The sequence below is a fragment of the Poecile atricapillus genome, chromosome W, assembly GCF_030490865.1.
Source record: "Poecile atricapillus isolate bPoeAtr1 chromosome W, bPoeAtr1.hap1, whole genome shotgun sequence".
In the NCBI taxonomy this organism is placed as follows: Eukaryota; Metazoa; Chordata; class Aves; order Passeriformes; family Paridae; genus Poecile; species Poecile atricapillus.
Genome location: NC_081288.1, coordinates 35,840,622 through 35,867,188, shown reverse-complemented (window position 1 = coordinate 35,867,188; position 26,567 = coordinate 35,840,622). Strand labels below are relative to the sequence as shown.

The 26,567-nt window shown below is 34.2% G+C and overlaps 1 protein-coding gene across 1 annotated transcript in view; it reads left to right on the top strand.

Annotated features, from left to right (window-relative positions):
- The first annotated feature begins 870 nt into the window (after nt 1–870).
- The window catches only part of LOC131591861 (leucine-rich repeat and IQ domain-containing protein 1-like), a 102,902-nt gene continuing 77,205 nt past the window's right edge, over nt 871–26,567 (top strand). Inside the window, exons 1-14 of the mRNA XM_058862961.1 lie at nt 871–1,005; nt 2,199–2,310; nt 3,270–3,340; nt 4,534–4,636; nt 5,307–5,512; nt 7,360–7,434; nt 7,620–8,870; nt 9,655–9,807; nt 10,997–11,147; nt 14,867–15,060; nt 15,934–16,061; nt 22,118–22,191; nt 22,492–22,585; nt 26,063–26,239. Of these exons, the coding sequence (XP_058718944.1) occupies nt 877–1,005; nt 2,199–2,310; nt 3,270–3,340; nt 4,534–4,636; nt 5,307–5,512; nt 7,360–7,434; nt 7,620–8,870; nt 9,655–9,807; nt 10,997–11,147; nt 14,867–15,060; nt 15,934–16,061; nt 22,118–22,191; nt 22,492–22,585; nt 26,063–26,239 (2,918 nt within the window). The 5' untranslated portion in view covers nt 871–876. The remainder of the gene's footprint in view (nt 1,006–2,198; nt 2,311–3,269; nt 3,341–4,533; nt 4,637–5,306; nt 5,513–7,359; nt 7,435–7,619; nt 8,871–9,654; nt 9,808–10,996; nt 11,148–14,866; nt 15,061–15,933; nt 16,062–22,117; nt 22,192–22,491; nt 22,586–26,062; nt 26,240–26,567) is intronic.

The following is a 26,567-nucleotide window of genomic DNA, read 5'->3' as shown; positions in this document are numbered from 1 at the left end:
GGTCTCCAGAGGCGGCCAGAAAGGCGGAGGCTCCGTGAAGAGTTTGACTGAACGACAGGTGAGTGGGTACCTGAAGTAGACGGGGGGAAAGGAGGACTGCGGGTGTTCTGAGGGCTGGACTACAGCTCCCAGCATGCAAAGGGGCGGCGCCGCGGGGTGTCAGGAAGCGGCGGTGGGCGGTGCTGCCTCCGGCGCGGTGTCTTTCGGGAGGTGTAGTTTTTTCTCGGCCGGGATCTGCTCCTCGTCTCCCCGGCAGAAATGCGCTCCGTGTGCTCGGTCTCCCTCTGTAGGAGCCGGCGAGGAGCTGCTCGCTGCCTCTCATTCCCCTGATTGCAGGGGGCAATAGGTTGCGAAAGGATGGAGGGAGAGCGTTGACAGGGTACCCGGTTTCCCCTTGCCTGCATCCATCCTCAAGTTTTTTACTTCTCTGGGTTACATAATTTCTCACTGCTTTCTCTCTATCATTAAAACTTCATCGAGTGCTCTCTATATTCTTAGTCTTATTTTGTAATTGTTAATATTTATTTATTGTTCAAAGGGGTTTTTTTCCCCCCTTTGTAGCTATTAGGGCTGGAAAAAAAAATCGTTGTGAGGGAGTAGAGTGCAGGTGGAGGTTTTAAATGTTAAAATTTATTAACATTTGCAAAATTATAAGGGGTATCCTGAGTGGGATTCTCTTATCACAAGGTAATTTTTTACTTAGTTTTTGCTTGTTGGTATGGAATGAGGTTTTCATGTTTTAAGCCAGCTGTTCAATAAACAAATCTGAATGAACTTAGGCTAAATGAGCACTCTCTTTATTTTGGCTCATGCTGTGCTGAAAGGTATTTTACATTGTGTAGCTTTCAAAACAGATAAGACGCTGTGGGAAGAAGAATGTCGGAAGATATTGAAGGAATTGAAAAAGAAGTAGAAATTGAATTAGGCAGAATCAGTGTTTCTTCGTTTGGAACAGATGATCCTGACACAGAGGTATCAGACGAACCCTGGAGTGACAGTGAGACAGTAAGTATTCAGTGAGCTAAAACTGCTTCTGTAGTGTGTAGTATGAAAGTAGTGCTGGCATTGGAAAGCATGTTTGATGAAGGAGCGTCTTCCCAACACACCTGAGGATTTCTTCTGAAAAGTAGTCTTGGTAGTATTGCTTCATTAAAAATGTAACCTCCAGTGGTGTCAAGACAATAAGAGAGATGAATATCATCATTCTACTTGAGAAGATCAGACCTGGACCTTTTGTTTTAGAATCCTCTGAAACTGGAAGACTTGTTGAGGTAGATTAAATCTAGATGCATAAACTGATGATTCTTCACTGAAATCTGTATTTTTCTCTAATAAGAGACTGGTTTAGGAGATTCCTTATAAAATTTCCAGATACAAATTTCATATAAATAGATTCTTCAAGTCCTCTTTCTTGGATTACTTATTTTGGGAAGCAGCTTTCCTCTGAAATAAAATCGATTATTTGTGTTCTTTTCTGCCATTTTAATCTTTCAGATTCATGGCAAAGGGATTGGTTTGTAGGATATTAGGGTAATATTGATATTGATATTGTAGGATAATATTGATCATAAGTCATGTTTCATATGGATATAGACAAAGGCATCAGTGATAAGTGTGTATGCACTCACATACTGAATGTTAGCAATGTCTACCACAATTTGCACATCTGAGAGCAAGCAGACTGTTTTCCCCAAAATCTTGACATTGAAGACAGTCTTTTGAACAGAAAGTTTATATGTAATAAAGAAACCTGAAGGATTGGTTCTACATGCATACTTTAAACATTATTAATTTAAAATTGATTTATTTTGTAAGGAGTCTAAAAATTTTAAACAAAAACATCCTGTGCCTCATAGGTATTTGCTAATTTTTATCTTATCCTTTTTCTTTAATTTCTTGGTCCAACACAGTTATAAATACAATATTTTATTGAAATGTGTTTCTGGAGATAGTGAAAAATACATTACAAAATTTGATTAGAATGTAATTAAAATTAGAATTATTAATTGTTCAGTGGGTGGTAAGACAATGAGAAGAGTGTAGGAATTTGGAAAAATTTTGGTGGACATTGCTGCTAAATCTCCATCAATGCTTTATAGGTGAAGCCAAGTCTTTATTTTCTTATGTCAAGTATTTTCCTCTTTTCAAGCCTGTGAGATGAAAATATAGAATATATGTCAAAGGCTGTGTTTTTTTAGATTTCAGATGACTTACCAGAATCAATTCTATCCTATTTAAATTTTATCAAGAGCAGCAATCAAGATGCTGCAAAGGTTATACTGCAGGACTTAGAAGATGAGCGAAGTACAAGTAAGCATCAATCACAGTTAAAATGTTTGTACACCTCATATTGCCAGTGGAAGCTAGACTAACAACCATCAGTAAAATAATACAAACTTTAAGTAGAACAAGCAGTGAAACCTATTCCATCAGCTTCTGAATGCATGATGAAAATCTCTAGGAATAAATCCATGCAGTGCTATCTTCTTGAATTAACATCTGAGCAGAAATTAAACTTTTCTGAAAGCTCATCAATGCTAAAGAAGGCAAGTTGCAAGATTACTTTCTGAGACAGGGCCCAGGCCAGACTCTTCAGCGAAATCTAAAATGAAGTCAGTAGGAGCTGAAATGCAGAATTCAGATACAATTGACTCCCACAGGATATGTTTAGTCTGCCTTGAGAGATGCCCAAGCTCACATTGGATGAAATGACTGTTAATTGGCAAAAAAAAATATTGCTTTCAGCTGTGTGACTGAAGCCAAGCTCATCGTTTATATGCCAGAGAGCTGGCACTGTCTTTTCCATTAGTGCAACAGGCTTGGGTGACCAGAAGTTCAATATTGACTACAAATTTTGATATCTGAGGAATATCCTTATTTATTCTTTCTTTTGTAATACAGTCTCATTCTTTTTCATTGTTTTTATAATTGTCAGCTTTTGACCTATCTGATACAAGTGCTACGGTATTTTTCTGCACAGAAAATGTTCTGCTGTGTTTCATGATGGGGATTGCTCTTTCATATTTGCTATCACTGTATTCTTACAGTATCATTGTGTCTGTTTCTGTTACACACATTTGCTGCTTTTAATGTAGATAATGATTCCCATGCATATTTAAGTTAAACTGGGTGAGAAGGAAAGGGAAAAAAAAAAACAACCTTTATTTTAGTTTAAACAAATTGAATAGATAAACAGTGTAGACCAAAACTGAGCACTGGTAAGGGGTTTTCCCTCTGTGAACTAATTTTTTTGTTTATTTTTTCTTTAGGTGACATTTATGAAGTAGTTTCTAGCCATCCTTCTGAATCGAACGAAGATTCAAAACAATTTAATGAAAAGGTATTTTTTTTTAATTTATACAGTATTTATTGTGAAAAAATATTATATTGAGTAATCTAAATAACTTACACTTGCTTTGGTGGCCTTCTAAGGAGATGTATAAATGTATTCAGTTTTTTTTCTGCCAGACTATCCATAAAGTATTAAGATGAGTTTCTATATACAATTCTTGAGAATTAGGACATCAACTGTAATATGAACATGTCTATAAGCTTTCAAATTTTAAATAAATTATCTGAGATATTGAGCACAAAAATCAACAAAATTAAACAAAACTGAATAATCCTGTATTGGTAATTATTTGCAGAATATTATCTTAATATTATGATAGCACTTTTAAGCTTCTATAATCTTATTTTTTTATGATGATAAGGAAGATGTGCTACTATTAATCTTGCTCCTAATATATTCCGTTATTTTATAGAAAATTTTAAAATAGTAATCTACGTATCTTTCAAAGACAAATCAAGAGTTATGAACATGGGTGCTTCTATATTTTCGTAGGATTTAACTGAATAACTTGCTGAAGTTTTCTTAGAAAAATAAAACTGTGTTTACTATAATAACTTTTAATTTGCTGCCTGGCTTTTATTAGTGAACACTCTTGCAAACATGATTTTTTGTTCTCAGACCATTGTTTAAAACAGCACAATTACTTCATGTGACTTCAGCTGCATTGTAAATATTAATACAGGCCCGAAGCATGTGATGAACAGATGATAAATGAGCAGAAATAGATTACTTGCCAGTAAAGAACAATGAAATAAATATAACAATCCTTTTACCCATAGTATTCTTTTGAAATAGTCTTCTTAAAAATTTACTCTGTAACTAGTTCTTCCCCAGTGTGCATAACAGTATTCACACATGTAGTGCTTGGTTGCAGAGAAAGTAAAATAAATCCCAAATGCAAGACATTAATTTTTTCAAGTCAAAATATTAAATGTATTTAAAAACCAAATAGAAATATTATGTATTTTGACAAATGCTACAATATTTGTTACTCTAGAAAACAGTATTTTGACTGATGTGTTTGCAGTATTCAATGTGTAAGGATTCCAGTCAGTAGTAAGCTTCACGCTGTTGTACTTGTCATATGGTATAAAGCTTATTCTTGTTCTGGAAGCTTTTTGTAACATTCTGCTTTTAAATTTTGTTTCTTGTTTTTTAATAACAATTTTAAACTATGTTAGATACTGCTTGGAGGAGAAAATGAAGACTTGCAGCTTGCTACAAAACCTGATTATAGTCACTCTATCAGTGATGAAGTGGTCACTGATGACCACTTTCTTACAGGTAAGCAAGCACATTTTTCATTTGGTTGAGTTGATCTTTAACATATCACTATTTCATGCTTTTCTTTTGTCAAAAGTGTCATAGAATTATTTTTAAAGAATTTCTTATTGCAGTTTACAACAAGGCTTGATACTTTCTGAATTGGACATAACCAAACACATTTGCTTTTATCTCATTTCAAGATTACAAAGTCATCATAGAAATTAGTACCAGAAAATACCACTCAAAAATGAAAGCTGCACAGAGGCACTAAGCAGGTTCTGCTTTGGCCACAGCTTTTTCTTTTTTTTTTTTAGGGTTTGGTTTGGTTTTGGTTTGGGGGGTTTTTTTTGTAGTCACATTGTGTGGGAATGTTCCTTTGCCATGGCCTTTGGATGAGTTGGGCCGGAGCACACTAAAGGCCCCACTAATAGCCACTGAAGACATCCTCTGCAATCCTGCAGTGTATGTTTTTAGAATAAGCATAGTAGTTGCAGAGTCAGTAATTGTGCAGAATAACAGTAAGACATCTCTGGAAAGGACTTGTGCTGCAATTCCGATTTCCTTGGGTATATATATTGCTGGCTATATCATCATAGGCACTTTTTCTTGCCAAATACATTAACACCGTTTAATCTTCCCCAGTGCTTATTAGAAAATTAAATAAAATGTTTTCTTGGTTGATTAGTAGCTGGCCTTGGAATGAGCATAAGTCTTGGCCATTGTGAAGTAGAGGAAAAGTGTAGAACAGCACTTGAGCTTGAAGATGAGAAGATGAGTAAGTGGAAAGCTGAGAGAAAATCAAGGGAAAAACAGAATGAAGAGGAACATGCAAGAAGGGTGCAGCATCTGGAGCAATTTGAAGCTGAAAGAATAAAGTTAGATCTTCTTCATAAGGTAATGAATGATATTAAGCCAATCTGTTCCAGTCTAGACTATCTGAATTCAAGCTTTAATGTGAAAAAAAGACTACTATCTCAAACTGTATGAAAGTCCTACACCTTGTCTACTTGTGTTACCAGTGAGTAAAACATATTTAAGTATAGTCCATGGGTTTTTATGTGTTTATGGTTTTAATCAATAGCCAATGAATTTGCTATGCTAAATTTTAAATTATTCCTTAAGCTTTGCCTTTACAAAGTTCTTATATTATGAAAACAGCCAAATTACTGGAAATGGGAGTAGTGCTGAAATTAAACACAAATGAAAAATAGTCACTGCTCCCTAATAGAAAATACTTAGCTAGTTTGGACTTACTACCCCAATTTCACATTTCGATGTTAAAAATCTTAATGGATGTAATCAGAACCAAAAATATTCAGTTCAGTAATGCTGGTGCTGTTCTTCATTTACGTAAAAGTTAGAATATTTGCTTTCCCTATCTTTTTCTGGGAAACTTACTCAGGCTTCAGCTATTGAGTTTGGCCATAACAGATGATGACTCAACACATTGACTGCTTGCACTCTCAGACTATCTAGTCATGTTTTGCTATAGTGGGTGGAGTATCATAAAAGAGCATAAGAACATTAAGAAATGTAATTCTCTGATATTATGCTTGTGAGGCCACAGAATTTTATTATTTAGCCTAAATAAGTGTGTTTTGAAAGGTGCATAAACACTACATTTTTCAGTTAACAAATTTGTGGCTTTCTGAAGAGGTGGGCACCTTGGCACCAGTAGGAAGGAAAGGCTTAGTAAATGAAAAGATCTTTGATCTCTGAAGGCCAGTTCAGTGTCTGCTATAGCTCTCTTTTCAAAAGGTCAGCAAAACTGATAGGCATTCTTGGCTCTTTGCTTTGCAAATAATTTTTGAGTGTAGGATGGCTTTCTCTAGAAAAAGAGGGGCATGGCCACGTTTAGGCACTTTGATACTGCTGTTGCAGAAATCATTCTTTTGGAGGTGAGATATAGAATCTAACTTTCCTCATTGCAGAAGGATCTAGTTGTCTGGTCTCCTGTTGTCTGAACAGTGTGCTTCTGAATGCCCATGAAAAACAGTGCTTAGACACCTGGGAGACTTTATGCTCCAAGTTGAAAGTGGTTGCTTATTCTACTTCCTTCCTATCCTCCATATTTGATTTGGTTAATATATCTTGGTTCTACCAGCAGTCATGTGGTTCTAGATCAGCTTGTTTTTTAGTTACTTATGTAACTAACTTTCTGGATGCTAACTTACAGTCTGATTGACACTTTTTTTCTGACTGAGGTTTTGTTGGGAAAGGAGGGAAGTGCTATTTATTTGCAAACAGTGAAAAAGCAGACTTGAACTTTCTCAATTGAGAAGCAATTTCAGTCAGAAAAATTTCCTTAGCTTTACTGAACAAAATTCCCCTTTGAACAATTTTAATATTATGAGTACATACCAGTGCAATTAAAGGGAGATTGTTCATGCTATTGTTCAGCTATGTTTCTGTTTTCTGCCTGTACTTTGAATGGTTTTGTAACTAATTTTCGTCTTTGATAGTAGTACAGATCTTGGAGAGAAAGGCGGCAGCTGTTTGGGTCAGTATCAAGATACTGACTTTCTGAACGTATGCATCTCTTAGTATGTGAGCAAATCTACATTACTCATGCAAGTGTCCTGTTTATTTTGATCCAGACATGGCTCAGTTTCTCATTTAAATTTAGGCATTCACAAAATTGGATTGCTGGAAAGTCAAGAAGATGGGTGAGATTGGAGAGAGGGTGTTCTGTGTTGTTCTGGGTTTTGTACAATATTCATTTAAGTTAATTTGTTGTGCAGAAATGCCAGGCTGCAATAGAAGATGAGTTACAGAAAGAAGAGGAAGCTTGGAGAAACAAAGTGAGGCAACATGAGGTAAGGTTGTACAATGAGCTTTTGTCAAAAGGCTCTGAGGTTACTGTTATATATTTGAGAATAAATGTTACCCTGTTATGATGGAACTGTTAATATGCCAGACTGTGTTTTTTAATGATAAATATGTGCCAATACCTGTCCCATTTTAAAAGTGGTTGAAGTCTCTCCTAATTGTGTTGGCCTAGGAATTGATCATGAAGCTACAGTTGCAAATAGAAGAGGAGAAAAAGGCCTTGGAAGAACAGAAAGCAAAAGAAAGACAACAACTGGCTGAACAACAGAATATAGCAGCTGTGAAAATCCAAGCTAGATTTAGAGCATTTTTAGTCCGTAAAAAATACGGTCCCATTTTAAAACAATGGAAGTATGAAATGAGAAAGAAGCAGAAAATGCTAGAGGAAGTAGAGAGAGAAATGAAAGAAAGAGAAGAAAAACTGAACAGGCAAATGGAAGAAAACAGGTTAAAGAGAAAAGAGGAAAGAAAGAGACAAGAAGAACTTGAAAGACAAGAATATTTGAAGCAAGTGAGGAGGCATGAAGAATATGAGAAAAAGAAAGCAAGCCTGAGATTGGAAAGAGAAAAACAATTGCAAATAAGAGAAGAACAAAGAAAATTAGAACAAAAAAGAGCAAAAACTGTGATGAGTGAAAATGCAAAGAATAACACAGAAAACATAAAAAAGGATAAAAATACAGAAAATATGAAAGTAATAAGAGAAGACAAGGAGGAACTGAATAAACAAGTAGAGAAACCAAAAGAAAAACACGCTGAAATGATGGATGAAACAAATAATTGGATGATTCCAGCAGAAAGAAATTTGACACCAAGTGTGCTAGGCTCTGAGAAGGAACACTCTTCTCAAGTGAATAATGAGAACTTACACATTAATTCAGTAACACAAGTAGAAGAAAATTACTCACAAATAAGTTATCTTGATAAAGCTTCAAATGGTCATATTTCAAAAGATGAATCTCTTAACTCTGATAAAGCTTCAAATGATCATATTTCGAAGGTTGAATCTCTTAACCTAGGTGCTAGTGACATGGTAGAAAATAAGGCAAACTGCATATGCAGCAGCCCACCAAATGTCCAGCCAAATGCTAATAACAGAGAAATTAAAGATCAATTTTCTCAGTGTGAAACTATGAAGAAAAGTTTATTTCCAATGGAAAATGCTAGTGAAGGAGTCAGAGAAACCTGGGACAGTAGTCAAGATGTAGCAGATTCTTCTAGTAAAATAATTTTTCCTGATGATATCGAAAAGAAGAGAATAAACTGGATGAACACATGCAAATCTTGGTTTAAAATATATGATGAAAACCAAAGAAAGCAAGCAACTATAAGAAAAAGACTAAGGAAAAGTTCAATTAGCAAGATGCCTCCACTAAGTACAGAAAAGATAATTCATAGTGGCCCTTGGAGTACGTTGCAGCAGGTAACTATATGAAAGTTTGAGAATTAAATGACATGCTATTAAAGAATTAAAAGACATGCTATCACTTTTTTTGTTATTTTCTGTTTTGGTATGTTGGCAGAATGCTATTTATTGTTGAGCAGAAAATAGATATCGTTAGAGTTCCTATGCCCAGGTGCATATAAATAAAATATAATATTTTATATAAATATTATATAATTTATATATAGTATAAATTATTAAAAGGCAAGAGCTCTTACTTTCTGCTAAATTAACAAGGTTTTGCCTTTGTATAAAGGCCCATATTTGAGCTCCTGCTCAACTAGCCCCTTCAGAGTTTTGAGAGGAATAATCTTTTCTAGAAACAAGACATTACTGATCAGCTTAGAGATAGTGTTTTGCCATAAAGGACATCTCCTAGTTGCCAGGACTTATTTTTCTTTCCACTTAAAAACTTACCTTTGTATGCTTGCTCTGTGCTCTCGTCTTGATATCCATTCTGAGATGGCTTACTAGGCTAGACACTCTTCTAGACTGAACTAGTTTTGTCTGCTCTACACTCATTATTTATGAGACTGTGACTATTGTTTTCATGTTAGTTTCTCCCACAGAACAGATCAAACCTATCATTGCCATTCTTTTCTGTATGAAAAGATTACCATTAGTTGCTTGCATTTTATGCAGCATTAGTAGACTGTAGTTTCATTCTCTTTTTCATCTTAAGGAAAATTACCATAATATGATGTTGTGCAATGAATGTTCAATATACAAAATATGAGTTTTATTTGTCAATAAATGCATGTAGGTCACAACGCTTACACTCGAAGATTTGCCAGCTTGTAGCCTCTCAACCTTATCTGAGTGTTCAAATCTTCAAGTTTTGACTCTGAGGCGCTGTGGACTGATTGCACTGGAAGGACTAAGTAACTGCAAAGACCTGAAGTATATCAATGTGGAGGTACCAAGCATTTTTGATTCTTTTTTATAACATGGGGAGAACTGGCAGTTTTGCTCCTTAGTTGATTATGTAGTTGTGTCCAACTGAATATATAACTTTTAGCCTTAAGAGCATAGGAATAGCAATGAAATACTCCCAAATGTGAACATAATTATACCAGCAGATTTGCAGTGAAAATAACCAAAAACAACATGCTGCAAATGATTCAACCTATACCAAGAAAATATTAGTCTAAATTAGCATAAGTACAGATCTTCATTACCTCAGTGTCTGATTGATGAGTGGGAAGATGCTCACCATAGCAGGTGCTCAGCTTGAGCAATAGGTACAAGAAAGAGTCCTTTGCAACATACACCCTGCATATTAATTAAAATTAGTAACATATATGCTCAAGGAATAGTACTTATAGTGGATTATCCTAGGGGCCTAATGTTTAGGTATTCTGCACAGTGTCTTACATGGCCCTGTTTAATGACTAAAGAAAACCTTTTCTTTGTAATACATCTTTTTTCCAGAACTTGGCAATTTACATAAAACAGCTTTGTTCATGCTTTTCTTTTAATGTGTTTCAACAACACCATTTCCCAGATGAAAAGACCAAGCAGAGCAAATAGTGAAAGAGAAATCTGAGGAAGAATTATTAAAATGGCCTAAGGAAGGGGATGTTTAAGAAGCAGGATCCCTTGGAGAAAGAATATTAGCTTAGAACAGTGTTAATGTTTCTGACCAAAGTACCTCTAAATGTGGACTTTTGCTCTTAGTAAGTAGGATTCCAGCAAAATTACAGCTGTCTTCATTAGCATCTAATATATATGATGTTTCTATGGAGTTTTTAGTTCATTCTCCGAGGGCTTTGAGAAGGAGAAAAATATATATGGAAGAGACTGCTTTGTTCTTAACTTCTTTTTATGGTTTTTTTTTTTGTTTCAACTTTGGGCATTTTCAGAGCCAGAATGAAGTTCAAGATATATTCTTGTTCTATTTCAGCAGGACACAAAAGATTGTTTCTAGGACTCTTTTTTTTTTTTTTTTTTTTTTTTTTTTACTAATGGAAAAATAGGGATGCCCTTACTCCTAGTTAAGAGTTTAGCATAAAAAATAAGCAATTAAGACAATCTGCTATATTTTTACTTAGTTCTGATACTTCACTTCAGATGCTATTTAATATTCTCATTTTATTTTATTGCAGGAGAACAACATTCAGGTAATTGACTGTGAAAATCTGGAAAATCTCTGTATTCTCATTCTGAATAAGAACCGTCTTTCATCAGTTTGTGGCTTAGATGGATGCAAAAATCTCCAAAATCTTGAACTTTCCTACAATAGAATCGCTCGAATTGGTAAGAAAATTATTCCAATTTGTATAACAATATTTATGCAGTTTTTATTCCAAATTATACACCTCTTGGATTCAGAGAGTCAGCTGCTAAACCAAAGGAGACAAAGGAGGTTTTTTTGGGAAAAAACCTGCATCTTAAAGCATGGCTTAGCTACTGCCATGTTTTTTATCTAGCAGGTATGTAACTATTGTCAGCCAAAGAGAATTAAAATCTTTCTGAAAAGGCCAGTAACTTTATCTGCACTAAGTCAGCTGGAAAATATGAGTAGCCTGAGTTCAACTTACCTACAGACATAATGAAAGCAAAACCTAGCCATGCAACTGCAGGGAATTCCAGTGTTCCTGACACAGTAAGTATTTGTATAGAAATCGTGTTGTCTGTCTTGAGTCTTCTGGACAATAGGAAAATAACTAAAAACAATTATTAAGCTTGTAGATTAAACACATGCACGTAAGACTTGCAAATAAAATATATCTCCACTGTTAAAAAAGATTGTTAAATAACACTATGAATATGGATAATACAGTTCCATGATAAACAGCAAGGGTGTAGCAAACAGAAAATGGGAAAGCTTAAAAAAAATCTGTAGATGTAGAGACTTTGGTGAAGATATAAATATTTTTTGCTACTATGTGTAAATGTTAGTACTTACGAAGAAAATCTTTAATAAGTGAGAATAGAAGTGCTGGGAAGTCAATGTTTACTGTTAAAGTATATCAGTACTCTAAGGAGGAAGAGTAAAATGGTTAAAAAGTTTCATCGGTATTTCTGTGGCAAATAGTGCTTGATAAGATTGATCTCATTTAATAAAAATGTCTGCAAGACTACTGTAAGAATAACATATAACGTATAACATCATTATAGTGGATGACGTTTAAGAATGTGACATCCATGTGGAGTGTGATAACTTCATACAGGCCAAGTGGAGGAAAATCCTCTCGTACTTTCTCTTTAGTGCAGTGCACTGCTACAATGACTGGGTCTCTAATGAATTTAAAGTGGGTAAATAAACGTTCACAAAAATCATCTTCAAATGTGGTTTTTTGTCCTCTCTGGAATTACTTTGAGGATTTTAGGTTAAAACAGATGCATAAAACAGGATATATTTCATATCGTAACATATGGAATAGTTGCACAGAATGCATAAAAATGGATTTGTGGGTTAGCATATTCCTTCCATCTCTAAATCTTGCAGGATGTCCCTTAGCAATTTTGGAAGCCCCAGTACGGTGTAGTAAAGCTTATTTATGTTTGTAATATTTAAGTGCTAATGACTTATTGTAGGAAATTTCTGGCATCCTATTATTTCTCTTCTTATTCTTTTCCCTTGTCATTGAAATATAGCATTGGTAGGGGAAAAATTAGATTTACCAAAAACCCCTTAAAAATAGCAGGAAGAGAAATAGTGTCAATTATGCTTTTTCCCTTAAGAATGCCTGATCACAAATTAAGTAATTGTGACAGTAACAGACCAAAGTTGAGTGCATATGTTTGTATTTTGAAGATTAATGCTTTGCTTAAAAATTTTCATGCACAAAAAGTAGCATTTTAACTCAAATCTTCGAATATACTTCTGTAGAGTGTCTATATTGCCATAGAATGCTAGGTAAAATCCTGGCAACTGAAGGAATAGCAATGCATAACCATGGACGGTCCTGGTCATAAATGCTGCTTTCAATATACTCTTTTTAAGACAGAAGTGACTTCAGAACTGCATCAGTAGTTCTCAGAGTCCCTAGCTAACAGACTTCAGCTGCACTTTGCAAATTGCTGAGAACTTACCTAAAACTTCTCCTTGAATCTTGCTAAAACCATGTATTTGTCAACAAAATGCTTTTCCTATGGCTGCTATAACTTTTGTTTGTTGCAACATATGTAAAATACACAGTATCTTCTGGAAATGTGCGGAAGATTTTCATGTTTATATTTAATTTTGCACGTGGGCAGAAGAACCAGTAAAATACCATCTGCTTGTATTACATTATTCTCTCTTGTGTATTTTCTGTTGAACTGTATTTGATAATTCCAGAATGTTCTGAATGCCGAGTGGGTGAGGAGGAGCAAAAAAGAGATGCTTTGTGCAGCATGCAGAGAAGGAAATTTCCAGATTCTTTTTCACCTCCTTGCCTTTTCTTATTGTGTGTGCAGTCTCTCTTCTCGGTCCCACTCCAGGCTCAAAGTGTGCTTTTAAAGTTTCCAGTACTGCTAAGCTGGTAACTGAAAAGTGGAGATTTAAGAGCTGCTCTTGTGAAAGTCTTGGGAACCAACACACGAAAACACGAGCGTATTTTTGAGACCACTAGATGGTGCTGGTTCCTTTTTTATTTGTATCCAAGCACGAAAATAAAATATAGGATCTTGTAGTCAGGGTAGTATGTCATGGGCATGTTTGAAATTTTTCAGAATAATTAAAGATTTGTATATCTATTTGATAAAGCACAGTTTTGAAGTTACATTATAAGACGTGTGTTATATTTAAGATGATATCACTTTAATGTCAGACAATTGCATTCTTTTCACTATGCTTTCCATTTTTAAATTAAAATTATTGGAATGCTTATTTTGGGATTTTTTTTAAATTTACTGCTGTTTTGTTATTTAATTTTAATTGCTTCAGTTTTCTTCTTATAATTTGTTTTCATTTTTAAGTCCTCCTCTGTATTATCAATACTCTATGGATTGCAAAATGATCTCTGGTTTCATAATCTAGTATGTTTTCAGAGGACAGTCACAAAGAGATTCACTGTTGTAAAGCTCATCCAGCTTCCTTTGGGGAGCTTGTGAAATTTTGGGTCAGGTAAAGATGAGACAAAGTGTTGCCTCAATCCTAAATTTACTAAGTCATCTAAGGACACATGAAACAGAAGTAAAATCAGAAATTCCTTACACATTTAATGAAGGGTGTGTCCTCAAAGGAATTTTTTACTACAGAGATACAGAAAAGCTGCTCGAACCTGTAGCAAGTTAGATGGATCAGTGCCATTGCATGTGTAAGACTATGGAAAGACAATGTAATTTTTGCTGTAATAAGGATTACTTGGGTTACATTCTGTGAAAGAAACAGATGCTGATGGGAATTGCTTCACATTTCTGCGTAGAGATTGCATGCTTTTTAATGTAGATGGCAGGAGTAAATTTGCTGAGAGTGGAATGGCTATAGTAGTATAGCTTTGTTCTTAAAGGCACTACATTTTCTTTATAAATTTCTTCATTAAAAATTTTTGGTCATAATTCCTTAAACAAGACTAATTTAAATAATAGCTGTAGTACTGGCCTAAGTTTTAATACAGTTTTTTCTATCGTTGCTGATACATTAACAACAAAACTTTTTAAAAAATGAAATAATAAAAATTAACTTTTAAACATAGTGTTTTCACTCTGATGTATGATTTTAAGAGGGCTGTTAGCTTTTCACAGAGTTTAGAGCAGTAGTAAAGTGGTTAAAGCATAGTAAGTACAGTTTATCATTTAAAGAATGTTCTCTAGCAGAAGTACCAAAGAGATTATGAACTGTTATTATTGCTTGATTAACAGGATCAAAAATTTGTGAACCTTATGCCCTGTATATGTGATAGGGTCAAAATACAGTAATTCTTTTTAAACCCTATACAGAAGTAATATTAATTTTTACATCAGAGAATGTACAGAAAATTCAGTTTTCTTACTACTCGAGTAACAAGAGATTTTATTTCACTGTGTCTTAAATCTTGAATTTTCAGGTGGTCTGGAGTCACTGAAAAATCTCCAACAATTAATTGCGGACCATAATCAGTTAATCAGCACAAAAGGTCTTTGTGAGGTACCTACTCTCATTCACCTAGACTGCTCTTTCAATCATCTCACACAAGTTGAAGGCATTGAGAATTGTGGCCTACTTCAAGTTCTGAAGTTGCAAGGCAATAATCTCCTGGAGGTAAAAGCTTTGAATTTAGTGGCTGTTGTGCATACGTCTTTGCTAACAGTCATATTTTTCAGCATTCTGAGCATGTGCTCTTTGATTGGCGTGGGATGTTTCATGCTCTGGGGTAAGATTTTTTTTTTCCCTTATCAGAGATACAAATGGCTAGCAGTTAATTGTTTTCTTACTCGCAAGGCCTTGACTCTCAGTGATTGTGGTTCCTCCTTCATTTATAGCATCTAGTTTTTGGTTTGTATTATATAGTTCTGATTTTGTTTAAAATGTAACAAACTATTATTTTTCCTTATAGGCCCTGTTATAATAGTAAGATAATTATATCAGTCTGGTAATAATTATACCATTTTCATTGCATATAAGTAATTACTTGTTACTGTTACTTGTAAGTAATGATAATATCATTATTGTCCCTCTGATGATAATGATGCTTATTTAATGTATGTTGATTCTCCAAAACTTGAAATTTGTGCTGCAGCATTTAAAATAGGAAAGTTGTTTGGCAGCTCTATGCTTAATCGTATTTTCTAACAGTTATTCTCCTATGAATTCGAGAGATGAAAAGCATTGTCAAAAAGCAGCAAATAACTGCATGAATAAGTGAGGCTGTGACTCTTGGGCTCTTGTTTTTGTTTTTTTTCTTTAATTTTTTATATTGGCTATTCAGATGTGATAGAAAAAATGAAAAAGTATTTACCACCTGATATCTAGAGATCATGTGTGGCAGCTGGTACGTACTTTATAAGGAAATGATACATATATTCAAAATGTTGCTTGTATTTAGTAATGATTTATGAAAAGCATCTGGTAAGCATTCCATTGTTCTTTCTCTAATTTATAGTAATCTTAAATAACCATCTCCTTTCTATTTAGCTTCCAAGACTGGAAAATCATGTTCTCTTAAGAGAACTATATTTGGATGACAATAGCATTTCTTCTCTGAGAATGCTTTCTTTGTATTGGTTGCCCCTATTGCAGATTCTTTTGCTGTCTCAAAATAGGTAAGTAAGAAATATTCTTCCACTTACAGAACTGATCCAGAGGAATTTATTAACATAACACTTGTCTGAAAAGTATAATTCTCAGTATGGTTCAAATTTCACTATCTTTTTGGGAAATTCTTTAAAAATAAAAATATGTGGTTAGTATGTAATTATATTGGCTACCTCTATCTAAGAAAATTTGGAACAGCATTAACTATGTAAATTAATATTTTTTTATTTTAGATGTTATGTGAAAATAATTCTTGAGCATTGTGGCATTATTAAAACCATGGTGGGTTTCTTTCTTTCTTTAGCAATTGTTTCTAGAATATGTCTGTCAAACTTCATACTTCACAGCTAGCTTATTCAAAACAGACTTTGAAGGCTATGTTAGGGGCAAGTACTAGAGTTAGAAAGGAAAAATAAGAATGTTTTTTATTTTACATAATAAAATAATACCCTCCAAAACAAGTATATTTGCTTTACTTTTTCACTCTTATGGTTCTGTTTAAAAGGTATAAAACCAAGAAGGATCAAGACAAGCAGCATAAAACTGTATCATGCATTCAAGTCCTCTGTCATTAGTTTTCTGTTTGTTTTCTAAGATAATCTATGCATCTTTAGCGGTAGAATGACCAGATATCCTGGATTAAGAATCTGTATGTTCCACACCCCCCTTTTTGTCAATTTAAATTCTGCTAAAAAATATATATGAAACATTTATTAAAACTTGCAATATATTAATAGGAAAATTAATTTTAAATTAATATCCATTATTTTTCTATTCTATGATCATTTTGTTCTGAATAAGACTGATCTCAGCTTAACAAACATAATACTACGTACCATATATAGAAATGCACTCTCAACTGATTACTTCACTCTCCTGTTAGTGAATAGATGTTTTTAAATGGTGATTCATCTTCCATTTTTAGCTGCTTGCTTTGAGACTAATCATAGCCTAAAAGTGCCTGTTCATCTTCATTGACTAGAAAAAAAAATCAAAATGACCACCTCATGTGAAGGTGTCGGCATCTGAACAGGAGAATCCCATCCTATGTGACATTTAGTTCAGCAGAGCCAGTTGTGTCTGGGAGCCTGTGGGAAAAAGGATGTGTGAGACTGAGTCCTGTTATTGTAAGCTATGTCCTTCATGGAAATTGAATATTATATAAGTATATACAACCTATATTTTTATATAACTTTTCAGATTGTTTTCATAACATCTCTAGTGAAGTACTATTCATGCAGACTCTTGGATGTAAATAAAATATCTACAGACTCTAATCTTCAAGTTCTTGCTCATGCTTCTAGGGTTTTGGATTTTTTGTTCCTTTATTAATTCTTCTGGAGTTTGGAGAAAGTGCTTCCTGCCTGTGATTAAGCAAGAGCATAATGTTAAGCATTAGATTTTGAGTCACACTGCTTGATTTAATCCTTGTTCTTAGCTATGTGTTTTCTTTGTCTTGTTTAGCTTTTTTTGTGGAACACACAATAACGTGGCTCTATGTTCTTGTAGTTTCCTCTTTTTCCTCCAGTGTTCTATCCTCTGTGTAATAAAATGTTTGCAAAACTCCTTGAAGATCTCATATGGCTGTTAGGGACTTGACTTGTGAGGACAGTCTCATTTTGAATGCAGCCTCTGGATTTAGGTTGTGCTGGACTGGCCATGTAGATGTACCTTAAGTCACTTGCTTAACCCATTGTCTTACAGTTTTCAATGTCCCTTATAGTGCTTGCTCTGGTTTTCCAGTAGCCAAGCAGAGATGCAGTGTTTGGTCTGCTGAGTTCCTTTTGCTGGGCTGTGAGAAAGGATATATTTTTGGATCAACAGTCTGGATATACTAAAAATAAGTATACATTTTGCCCCCAAACAATTCCCCTTATTTCCATGATGTGTCTGTAGCTTTCGTCAAATCTTTGGGACTAACAGGACAAGATAGCCTTAAATTCATATTAAAAGCGTCAAAATTCCTGGCATTTCAGTAGCCTGCTCTGTTACACTCACTTTATGTACACTTATAAGCAGCTCCATATGTGTGTGCTATAGCATAAGTAACTCGATGTTCTATAGAAACAGTGAATGTAATGGAGTAAGCTGTTGAAAGAAAAGCTGTTTCTTTGCTTTTATCCTACAGCCGGTGCAATTTTGTGAATTTTTTCCAAGTGTGCACTGAGTGCCATTTCCTCTTTACTGACTGCAGGAAGCCAATATAATGATAATTCTATGAATCTGTATTCTTTCTGAAAGTGAGGTACTGTGAAAAGAAAATTCTTACACTAATTTACAAGACATTTTTATTCCTGAGATGCTTTGTCTGCATCATAAATCAGAAATTATCAAAGGTAAAACTCAAAAAAATATTTTTTTTAATTGTTTTAAACCTACAGTGTAACAAGGAAGTGAAACAGGTAGTGGTTATCTCCCTCAAATAGAAAAAAGACAGCTATTTCACCACTGCTGCTTTTATTAAGTGTTTTATTGTGGCTTTTACATACAAAGCATATTCTTGATTAATGCACGATTGACCAAAGACGATGATGAATCTCTTCTTGACTTGGTTTCCGCAGAGCTGGGACTATGAAGATCCATGCTCTATTTTGTAGCAGCTGAGGAGACAATTGTTAAGTTAGTTTTAAAAAGAGACATATTCTTTTTTCTTTTGTGGTGGATAAAGAATTAGGTATAGGAGAAAGCAACCTTGTCCTTATATAAGGTTAATAAATTTTTAATATGTGCTAAGAGTTCATGTAGCATTTACATTTACATGTAATCCCATTTAATTATGTAACTTATTAGTTAATGTCTTTTTAATTTAAAAGTTTTACAGTGAGATGCTAAATGTGCTGTTCAGGTAGACATTCTTTTTCAACTTCAAAATTGACAAAATCCCTCCTGAGATTTCTGTTTTAATGTGGTATTAATAAGACAAAGTTATTTGTTTTGCTATCTTTTGCCTTTCAGTAAGTAACCTAAGTGAGATGGATAAAAATTTAATGCAGTCACCTGAAAAAGTTCTTTTTTTATTTTGGGAAAATGGTTTGGCCCCAATCAAATTTGTTGTGAACATGTTGCTCCCATGTTCTTGCATCTAGATGAATGGTATTCCTAAAAGGCTTATAATGGAAGTGATAAAAAGTTGGTTAAGTTCTTTCTTAGCATGCATTGTTCTCTCAAATATATATTCAGTTTTAACTGAATTTCTCAAATGTGAGAGTTGAGTTCCTTGCAAGCCATGCTGTTTTGAGAATTTGACTGCTTTCCCAGAATTAGTGTGGTGAATCTAAATGTCATTGGATGTTGAAATAAGTCATTAATGAAAAAAGCTGTACTGATAGTGCTTTTCTTCATCCTATCCTTACTATCCTAGATTTTTAAAATAATTTTTAGCAATTCTTTGCTGGTGATAAGTTTATCTCTAAGTATGTGGCATCACGGGTAATGTACTTGAAGTACTGCCTACTAGAGTATTTATGAAGTGGCTGCCTGACAGATTTCCTATATTCTGTGAATTTGCCACTTACAAATATGGTGATTATTGCAAACTGAATTGTCTTTAATTTAAGGAATGAAAAAGAAATCTGGTCTTCACATGAAGATCTAGATTAAGAGAAATTTATTTTAGTTATTTTGCCTTGCTTCCTGCTAATTGCTTAGTAACATCAATGCTAGTTTTTCTGGGGAAAAGCAGTTGCATGGTAGGATTTAGACCATCTTGAGCAGCAACTGTTATTCATATTCAGAAACACAATCTTCATTTTCTCTGATATATACTTGCAACAATTCTTAAGTCTTGTTTTCTGATATAGTTAAAGAACATAAACTCTATCTCTGACCTGTTCTGCTAGTGCCTTAAATGGGAGCAGGAAAAGGAAGCTATAGCTTTCTTTTTTGTGAATGTCTTTTACTTTTGTGTCTTCTTTGTAATTTATATCTCTCTTATGCCCAGGGCTAATGTGACAAGGTCAAGTAGTATTAAGTTTTCAGTAATGTCCTTTGTCTTTCTGGTTTGAATTTTCTTAGGAAAAAAATTAACAAAGAATGTCGGTAAAGGGAAAGCTATAGAATGACAGAGAAATGTTTTAACTCTCATAATGCCAACGGCAGGCAAGGACAGTCCAGTGGACAATTTCTAATTCACCACAGTATATGCTGATAAACATCCAGAGAACTCATGATAAATAAAAACCCTCCATTATCCTTTGTCCCTTATGCAAAATATTACTTTTTTTCTATGTATATATATATATATATATATAGTCATGAATTTACAGGTTTTTGCAGCCATAATACTAGCCAGTAATATCTATGATGATATTTGCTACAAATATTAAATATATTTATGTACTATTGACTGATGATGAGAAACTAAAATGCTGGAATTTCTAGTACTATATACACATATTCATATAAGGCTTAATGCTTTGTAGAGTCAATACTTTTTCATAGTTATTTGATTCCATGGAAAACTTCCATAGCACGAAGAAAATAGATCTAAATAGGATTAGAACCAGGACAACTTTACAATGTAGTTTGAGAAAGAAATGGAACTATAGTGGCATGTACTCAGTTGTCTTTATATCTGTTTCTCTGAATTTACTCTTAAAATGTAATGTTGTCATATAGAAATACTTCTCAACTGAATGTGGAAATGATTTTTTTTTTCTGCTTTAAATTTGGTTGTATTTTCAATAAGATTAAATAATCTACAACCAACATTTAGTCCATAATTAGTGCACCAGAGTAAAATTCAGCTCTGCCTTTCCATTGTAAAGCCTGTGCTGGAAATACAACAGTCATACATTTCAGCAACAAAGACGCATTTTTGTCTCTCAATAATTTTGAGTACATTTCATTTTTTTTGCAGGGTCATATTTCAGGCAAAAATAATTCTGATTTATACCTTTCATGGGCACTACACCCTGAGAAAATACTACTTTCTGTGACTAGCATTCACAAACTGACCACATACAATGCCATTTCTGTACCATTCTCTTGTAATGATAGGGCCTTGCCCCTACAGGGATGAAACATGTTACCTAAACATGTATTTCTTTAAAAAATGTATAGTTGATGTACTATATGCTTAAGCATTCTAGTTTTAGTTGACAATTTTGATTCTTTGCATCTTGATTTTTACCTTTTCCTGCCTCTCATAGTTAACATAAAAAAAGATAAACTTTAATCTGAAAATATTAGACAATAGCCTGGCAGCTGAACAAAACATTCAATATTCGTTCATACATCAATGGAAGTTTGTAAGCAAAGAAATAACACTGAGCCTTAGTCTTTTAGTAGTAGCAGTAACACACATCTTACAGTCCCAATCCCATTTTGTTGAATGTCAGCTCAGTTTCTTTACATTTACTCTTTAGTATTGCAAACAAGAATTTTGTCCTGTCTTTAGTACTGCTTTACTGCACTATTGCTCAAGAAAAGCTCTGATAACGCAAGAGGAGCCATTCCATAGCCAATTCCATAACTGTCTCAGTAATCACCACCTATTTGACACAGTCTGACAGAAGTAGTAAGACAGATGAAGCATAAAAATATATTGCAGGATAGTCCAGCCTTGACCTGTTGAAGAACACATCCATGACAACAGTTATGCTAGTTTTAGGGTTTAGGAAGTAATGTGCTGATTGGAGAAGAGAAACAAGCTGTTAGGAAGTTTGAGCAATGAGGAAAGCCGAAAGAGACCTAGAAAATTTTAATTTTTCTCCAGAATCAGGACCTTCTATTAGTACCATTCTAGTTATGGTGCCTAAAGGAAAGCCAGCTGAGTTGTGTAAATTTTATAAGACTTCAGATCTTCACCACAAAATGCAGGGAACAGAATTAAATATTTATCAGAAAAAAACCATTAATGAGAAAATACTAAAAACCAAGGTGCTGAGAAAACTAAGAAATACTTTCAAGTTAAGACTTCAGTAATTAGTCCTAGCATCTTGGATAGATAAATGGGCATTTACTTATATAAATAAGTAAATTTTCATACCTGCAAATGATTCTGGTGCCTTTCTGTTGAACCGCTGATAAATTTTTAAAAAGTTCTTTTCTGTTTTGTTCTTAGATTAATTGACCTTGTGCCTTTAAATTCATTTGTGTTTCTGGAAAAGCTTGATATCAAAAATAACTGCTTGTCAGGTGAGTTGTGTTAAAAAAAAATAAAAGCCCCATTCAAATAAGAACATCTTAGTTAAATTATAGACTGAATTGAATGGGATTATTCTCATGTATTTATAACAGATATTTATATATGGAAAATATATAAATATTTTCCAAACATGAATGTTATAGATATTAATTAAAACTATACTGTGTAGATAGCAGTCTTGCTTTTAGGACTGCATGATGTTGGTACATTTTACTTTCTTGTAAGAGTTTTTGGGAAATAAAATGGTTCTGCATTTGGACATATTTAGGCTTCTTTCTGCTATATTACAGACCTTAAAGATGTCCATACCTGGTTTAGTGGCTGTCATAAACTAAAGGAATTGTCATTGAGTGGGAATCCTCTTCTCCAAGAAAAGAACTGGAGGTAAGCTAAATCAAAAATCAGAATCAGACAACAGATTGTTGTATATATCTTAGTTAAACAGTAGAAACTCCCACATATAGTCTGAACAGTCTCGCTGCTGTGACAGGTTCACATTGCACATAGCTAGTGAAGGAGAAGTGTCTGTTAGAAGAAAAAGTCAGGATGAATGCTTAATTTTTCCTTAGTAGTTGAAAATGAGCCTTTTTTATCCTTCTTCAATTTCCTTATCTCTACATCAAAAATTAATAGGTCTTATAATTATGAAAGAGATGTAAGTGTAATGCTATTATTTGCCCCTCAGTGGTGTATAATACTGGAATGATGATCTGAAAAATCAAAGATCTAGTCCTAGAGATTATGATATGTCCCTATATAAAAAATGAGTAGGGTAGAAAAGAAACTTGACATACAAAATTATATGCTGTTACCATGATTCCTGAAATAAGTAGTTAAATGGGTTTGTAAACCATAGGAGTAAAATTCCAAATGAATAGGTTTTTTTTGTATGATTTTTTTGCATATGAGACAGAGTACTTGAGGTGTGGCCTCACTAGTGCTAAGCACAGGAGTATGATCACTACCCTAGTCCTGCTGGCCACACTAGAATCTAAAAAAGACAAAATCACCCTTACATTACATTTATATCTTCCATTTGAAGATTTTTGTACAAATTTACGATTGTTGATTGTTGGGGAGGGTGAAACAAGGAAACCTTATGAATGTGATTGTTTGGCAGAAGATTCTGAAAATAAGAAGCCTAGAATCGAAGTAGAAATGAAATGCTGAAAATGACTGCTTTGAGTCATGATGCTGAGTACTAGTTACTGTATGACCAAAGAACAATAGCCTAGCCAGCTAAAGGAGAATCCCTGGTTGATAAAACAATGTCCTTCTGCTGATAGAAAGTCCAAAGGTCAAGAAGCAAGGAAAGAACTTGTAAAGCTTTTAGAGTTTAAAATGCAACACTGTATGTTAATATGGGGATGCTCATAGGCTGTATGTAAAATCTTTAATGGGTGTATCTTGTAGTGATTGGTTTCTAAGAATTAGAATATTCACTATAGAAAAAGATACATTGTATTGTAACAAGAACTTAGCCCTCTTACTTTTTACCCTGCTCCCACCTTTTAGTTCCTCTTTCCTTCCCCTCTCTTGGCTCTTGTTTCTTACCCCTCTCTCAGCTCTTAGCCTTTCCCCTCTCTTACCCCTCTCTTGTCCTCCCCCTCTCTCCTAAGCCTCCCTGGTTTTCCCCGCTCTCCCTCTGTTGCTCTTGTTTCCTCCCTCCCCATCTCTAACCTCTTTTCTCCCTCTCTCCCCACACTCTCTCCCCTCCCCCGGACCACGTGTTCGCTGAGGCTGGTGGCGGACACAGGTCTCTCCCTCTCTTTACCCTTATAATAGATTGCTTATACCTGAACAGCTTGACCCTGGAGAAGTCTCTCACCACGAGCGAGCATTTTAGACACCAATAGTTGATCAAAAGAAAATACTCAAATATTTCTAACTTTTCATTAGAAGTGTTTGAGTGGTTTAAAAGATAGCTATGCAAGTACATTCTTGATTGATTTGTACTCATGATTGCTGCAGGTAGATTCATTCATAAAATTCTGTGACTGTGACAGAATGTTTTGAATTTCCGTTTCCATTGTTTGAATTCCCACTATTTTACAAAACTGTTATTTCACTAGTAATCTGGAGGGAAAAGGTTTCTGAATTTCAGTATAACTATGAGAACTGACACTTTAGATTGCTTAAACTAATAGAGTTTTTATGATTAGACAAGAGATGAATTTTTCTAAAGGATTTAAAGTATGGGATACTATGAAGTATGGATTTGGTGAATACAGCATTGACTGTAACTTCAGACAATGTGTTCCAGTGAACTTTACATAACCCCTTCATACCAACAAAGGAATTAGTTGTAAAGTCTCCCAATCAGTTTTGTAGTTTCATGTCCAGCCAGCGATAGCACCAACAAAAGTGAAGTAGTAAGAAATCTCTTTCTAAAAATTAAACCCTGGGATCAGTCTGACTACTCCTAGGGGAATATGTTTCAATGCTGAAATGATTAATAGAGCCTCTTAAGTGACAGAATATTCACCAGGAAGTTTTCACTAAATGAAATATTGACTCAGCCCTTCACCAGGAGGAACCCAGCTGGAAAAATGAGTGTCGAGAGCCCACAGCTCTAAGAGACAAAACTTCCATCATTGATCAACTTTGATATGTCACTGTTTTGGTGTATTGCTGTTCAACATCCACTTTGGTAATTTCTCTCTATGTGTTCAGGAATTGTTGATCCAAATCCATAATTTTATTGCAAATGTACTTCAGACGGTCTTAGCCTTCCTTAATGGGCAGTAGAGAAGGAAAGTTTTCTACTTGCAAAAACTGATGTTCTATTCTGTTATTTGGAATATTATAACATGGTCATAAAAACTCTGATTTTCAGCTTAGTGTATGTTATCTGAGCTGAGTAGTAGTCCTTTACCTTCACAGGGAATAGTCAGGGAGCTCCAAAATTTTGAAAACAATACTCTTTTTTAATAATAAGGGGATTTACAGCATACAATTAGTATTCTTTCAAGAGTTAGTGCTACTTAAAACTGAGTTAATGAAAATATTGAGAGTTGATATAATTTTGCAGTCTTCAAACTTTCAACAAATTGTTCTGGTACAAGAAATATGTGAAACAAGATTGCAGTAGCAGCTTACATCTCTCAATAACACAAATGAAAACGCATGGATGGTACACTTTTTTAATGTTTTTTGGGGTTTTTTTCTCTTTGATTAGGTAAGTTTCTCATTCATATCCTTTCTTACATCAGTGGCCATTGCTGTCCTTTTTATAGCAAGGAAATTTCATCTTTGCTCTCATTCTTTTCACTGACTTGATTTCAGTATTTCAAAAGTAGTTTTTTTTTCCCTTGTCAGGCATACTGAATACTTGTCTGTCACTATATGTGGTATATGCAAATGATAAAGGGACTAGAATTGGCAAGGTTTAGTATTTTGTGCAGTTTAAAAATTGAAGTTTTTTAATGTGTCAACATAATCAGCTCTGTATCTTAATCCTATGTTTTATTTTGCTGTGTTGCCTACTAATCAAATGAATTACAGGTGCCTATGCACAAGTGTGTCAAATTTTCCCATTAAGGTTTGTGCAGGTAAAATTCTAGCTCTAGTGATTTGAGATTATTGCCATTGACTTTCTTGGTGTCAGTATTTCATCAGTGCTCTTTATACCAATTAAGTATTAAGAAGTCTTGCTATGTTCTGTGTTTTATTCTTTATGTTATTCTTTAGTTTAAGTATAAATTCTTAGTTAATATGTTAACATATGAAATAAGGACAAATGTATGCAAAAATTTAGAGAGCTATCTTCATGTTTTGTATTGCTACACGATTGTATCAATAAAATGGGTGTTTTAGCATAAGTATTTTTTAAAAAAACTAATTGATTTTTTTTTTCTTAAGGTCTTCCATGTTGGAGGTCCTTCCTAGTTTACAGTTGCTTAATGGTGAAGTCTTAATCCATCCTACTTTACCCACAACTGAAAAAATCAAAGCATCAGAATTAGGAACTTTTCTGGAACTTTGTCAAGTTCAAATTGCGGAAACTATTCAACTGAAAAGAAAGGCCACTGAATTGGAGTACGTATTTATGTGAATATAAATTGTATTCAGAAATATTTTTTTAAGTATTGTTACTGAAGTTCTGGTTGGCATATGAATTTTACTCAAGGTTTTTTGCCCGGAAATATATTAGGATAAGAAAGAGATTAGAATCATTGACTTCAGAGCAAAGTCTGTTTTAGACAGATATTAAGTTATGAGCGCCTTGAGTTTTGTTTCTTTAAGTTTGAGAAAACAAGTGGTTCAAAAACCTGCAGTTAGAAGTAGTTAAATGCACACAACATAGTATAGTGCTATGCAGGAATTGTAGTTTAAATCCTGAAAGTTGTATAATCATATTAACAAC